This window comes from Colobus angolensis, unplaced genomic scaffold (genome assembly GCF_000951035.1).
Source record: "Colobus angolensis palliatus isolate OR3802 unplaced genomic scaffold, Cang.pa_1.0 Scaffold39, whole genome shotgun sequence".
Taxonomy (NCBI): Eukaryota; Metazoa; Chordata; class Mammalia; order Primates; family Cercopithecidae; genus Colobus; species Colobus angolensis.
Window position 1 is genome coordinate 3,413,155 of NW_012117265.1, and position 3,481 is coordinate 3,416,635.

Here is a 3,481-nt window from a genome sequence, read left to right on the forward strand (position 1 = left end):
AGGCTGGTCTTGAACTCCTGGCCTCAAGTGATCCTCCTGCCTTGGTCTCCCAAAGCACTGGGATTACTGATGTGAACCATAGCACCTGGCACTTGTTTCTCTGTATTCAATCTTTGTGTCCCTGGTCTTCTGGCAGGGCTGGGAGGAAGGAGGCTCACCGAGCCCGGATGTCAACGCCCAGAACCTCATCCTTGAGATAGAAGAAAGTCTTGTTTGGGACCAGCTGGACCTCAAAAGATGGGAGGACTGGGAGAAAAAAAAAAAAAAAGCCATGGGCACCCTCAGTATTGTACCTGCTCCCTCATCTCCTCCCAGTCCTGCTCCTTCCTTGGCGGCTCTGCCAAGCCCCAAGGGCTGGAACACCAGCACCCAGCACTTAGCACCCAGCTCAGGCCCTGGTTTACAGCAGAGGCTCCCCTTGAAACCTCCTTTCCATTCCCAGTCCCGTCCCTGGCATATTCATCTTGGCCACCCCACCCACACCCTTCTCACCATATTCCTTCACATCAAAGGCAGCCTTGAACTTCTGCTTGGGTGTACTTTGGTAGCTGGCTTCGATGGTCCAGGTCCCCAAACTGAGGCACAGAAAGTTAAGAGAGATGGAGACAGAGAATGACAGCCTCCCTTGCCACCCCTCGGGCTCCCAGACCTGACAAGGGCACCTGACAAGCTCTGGGAGGTGAAAGGAGCTGAAATAGAAGCCGTCCTTGGCTCTCAGACTCTGGCTAATCACGGTGATTCCCTCCGGGTTCTGTGGGGATAGGGGGTGGGGCTGGTGACTGCCCTCTGGGAGGGCCCTTGTGGCTCATGCTTCAGCACGCCGTGTAACCTCAGTGTCCAGGATCCACCCCCACCACCCCCCATCGGGAAAGACCACCTTGATGTCCAGAGTGAATGTCCTGGTCACAGGGTCCATCTTGTGGTTAACAGTGAACACCCGGTAGTGAACTAGGGGAGAAGGAGGACTCTGAGTATTGGGTAGAGGAAGGGAAAGACAGAGAGAGAGAGAGTTTGGATCTTGGGCAGCGGGGGGCGCTACTTATGCAGAGAGAGAGATCTTGGGAGGTGGAGAAGATTTTACGGGATGGGAGTATCTCAGACATTGGGAAAGACTGGGAATGAGAGCCAGTGATTGCTCCAAGCCAAGTGCCTCGGGGCTGTACCCAAGTGCTCAGGGGTGTAGATGGTCTTGTCTGTCTGGATAAAGATGTAGCCAGCATGAGGAGCCACCAGCACTATCTTCTCCATGAATGAGGAGCCCGAGGAGGGTGCCCAAGTTGCCTGGATGATGGCATATTGCTGCCCTGGTTTTGGAGGGTACACCAGGCTCTCGGGAACCTGACAGAGAGAGATATCCATACTCCTCAGGCTCTGCTGGGGTCTCCCTAACTGGGAGTAAAGCCCTGGGACAGATCCTGGGAGGAGCAATTGACTGAGGGTCTTCTGGTTCTGCCTTTGGGAGCTAGGTTGCCACGTGCAGTCGTGCAGGTTGCTCACTGAACGAGAGCACCCAGCCAAAGGAAGGACCAAATCCAGTCCATGCTCAGCTTCCCAAGCTACCAACAGAAGGCACCTTTTAGAGTTCTCGGAGAGGCATCAAATGGGCTAGTGGAGGCTTCCTGGAGCCCAGGCTTAGGGGCTTTTGACTTCTAAATGGACAGGACGTTAGAGGAGCGGTAAGTGCTTTGGGCCCTGCATCTACTCTTCAGACACAGAGTCTGCCCCTTTCTACCTTTACTGCTGACCTGGAGCCTCCCTTTGTGGTCACGCATTCCAGCCTGTCACCCACCGTCACAGGTGCCTGGTCCATAAAGTTGTTTCCTGGCGAGAGAATGAGTTGGCTCCTTGCCAACACTGTCTTCCTCATGGGGAAGTCCCATACCGTGAGGTTCACCTCGAGGGTCCTTGTGAGGGGCTGTCTGGAGTCCGAGTGGGCCTGAATGTGAACGCTCTCCGGACTGCCAACCCTCAGGACTCGGGGGGTCACCAGGATGTACCTGCCAGTAGACAAACACAGGGGCATTAAGGGACTTGAGTAGGGAAAGTGACACCTAACAGGAGTCACAAGCTGGAATCACGCAGACATCAGATGTGCAGGAAGCCGGCTGAGCCCCCTCCATTCCCCAGACTCACAGAGGCTCAGCGTGGGTGAGGGGGCTTCCCAACAGAAGCAGAATCCACCCTAGGGGCCAGAGCATGTCCATGGTGGGTGGGAGGGTGACGGGTGGCCACAGGCTGCAGATGTCTGTCCTCTTGTCTGTCCTCTCGTCTGCCCTGGCCCTGGCCTGTTTGCCTTGACTGGTTGTGGCTGAGTTAATATCTAAACAGGTGTGGGGCAAGAATCCCTATAAATCCAACCGGGTGGAGTTGGGGGTGTTTCTTTCTTCCCAGCCAAGCCTCCAAGATAGGCTTGAGAAGTGCCCCAGTCGCTTCCTTGGGGGCCAGAGTGGTAAGAGTCCATGACCTGTTCCACGAGCCATGAGGGTCTTTATCCCCCCCTACTTTTTTTTGAGACAGAGTCTGGCTCTGTCACCCAGGCTGGAGTGCAGTGGCACAATGTCAGCTCACTGCAACGTCCGCCTCCCAGGTTCAAGCAGTTCTCATGCCTCAGCCTCCCAAGTAGCGGGGATTACACGCATGAGCCAGCACACTCAACTAATTTTTGTATTTTTAATAGAGACAGGGTTTCACCATGTTGGCCAGGCTGGTCTCGAACTCCCGACCTCAAGTGATCCTCCCGCCTCGATCTCCCAAAGTGCTGGGATTACAGGTATGAGCCACTGTGCCTGGCCATGAAGGTCATATCCTAAAGCCCTCCCCTCCCCCAGCAAGGAGCTTTGCATACCCAGGACACTGAACTCAGGACTTGGTTGGGATTGGCTGGCAGGAGGAGGAGCAAACATCTTTCTACCCTAGCCTGGATGGATTTTCCCTACTTCTGCCCTTGTGAAACTGGCAAAACAGGGCAGCTGCACAAACAAGGGCGGTGCTGGCGTTTTTTCCCTATTTCTCAATTCCGGGAGTGAGCAGCCTGTAGCATTTGACCATCTGACCCCAGGACCCACCATAACGAAACCTGCTAAGAAATCCATGGGTCAAAGTCCTCTTGTTGGGCTTCAAGTCCTTGCACTACATGGATTTCTTCATCCTTGCAGGAGACGATTATGCTTGGTAAATTGTGACATTGTCTATTGTTTCCTAAGTCATGCCAGAGTCTCTGGGCCCCTTTTCCAGAAGACAAATTATACATATTAAGCCAGGGAAGGAAACACATCATGCTTGAAACATTCCTGGAAAAAGGCTTTCTCTGTCCTCAAATAATTCTCACTGTTTAGTGGGCTTATTAGAGAGAATTGTCGAGACGGCTTTGTGGTGTCTGCCTCTAAGAAGCGGTTGGTCTTAATGATGAGTCTGTTTGACTCTGCCCCCTACAGTGATGTCAATTCAGCCAGCTTGGGAAATTTTGCCTATTGAAGAGTCC

At 53.6% G+C, this 3,481-nt stretch overlaps 1 protein-coding gene across 1 annotated transcript in view; it reads right to left on the bottom strand.

Moving 5' to 3' along the window:
- LOC105520944 (complement C3) overlaps positions 1 to 2,204 on the bottom strand; it is a 9,659-nt gene extending 7,455 nt beyond the window's left edge. Inside the window, exons 1-6 of the mRNA XM_011954959.1 lie at positions 2,134 to 2,204; positions 1,790 to 1,997; positions 1,164 to 1,338; positions 878 to 948; positions 663 to 751; positions 493 to 575 (exon numbers count right to left, since the gene is read on the bottom strand). Of these exons, the coding sequence (XP_011810349.1) occupies positions 493 to 575; positions 663 to 751; positions 878 to 948; positions 1,164 to 1,338; positions 1,790 to 1,997; positions 2,134 to 2,204 (697 nt within the window). The remainder of the gene's footprint in view (positions 1 to 492; positions 576 to 662; positions 752 to 877; positions 949 to 1,163; positions 1,339 to 1,789; positions 1,998 to 2,133) is intronic.
- Between the last annotated feature and the right edge of the window lie 1,277 nt (positions 2,205 to 3,481).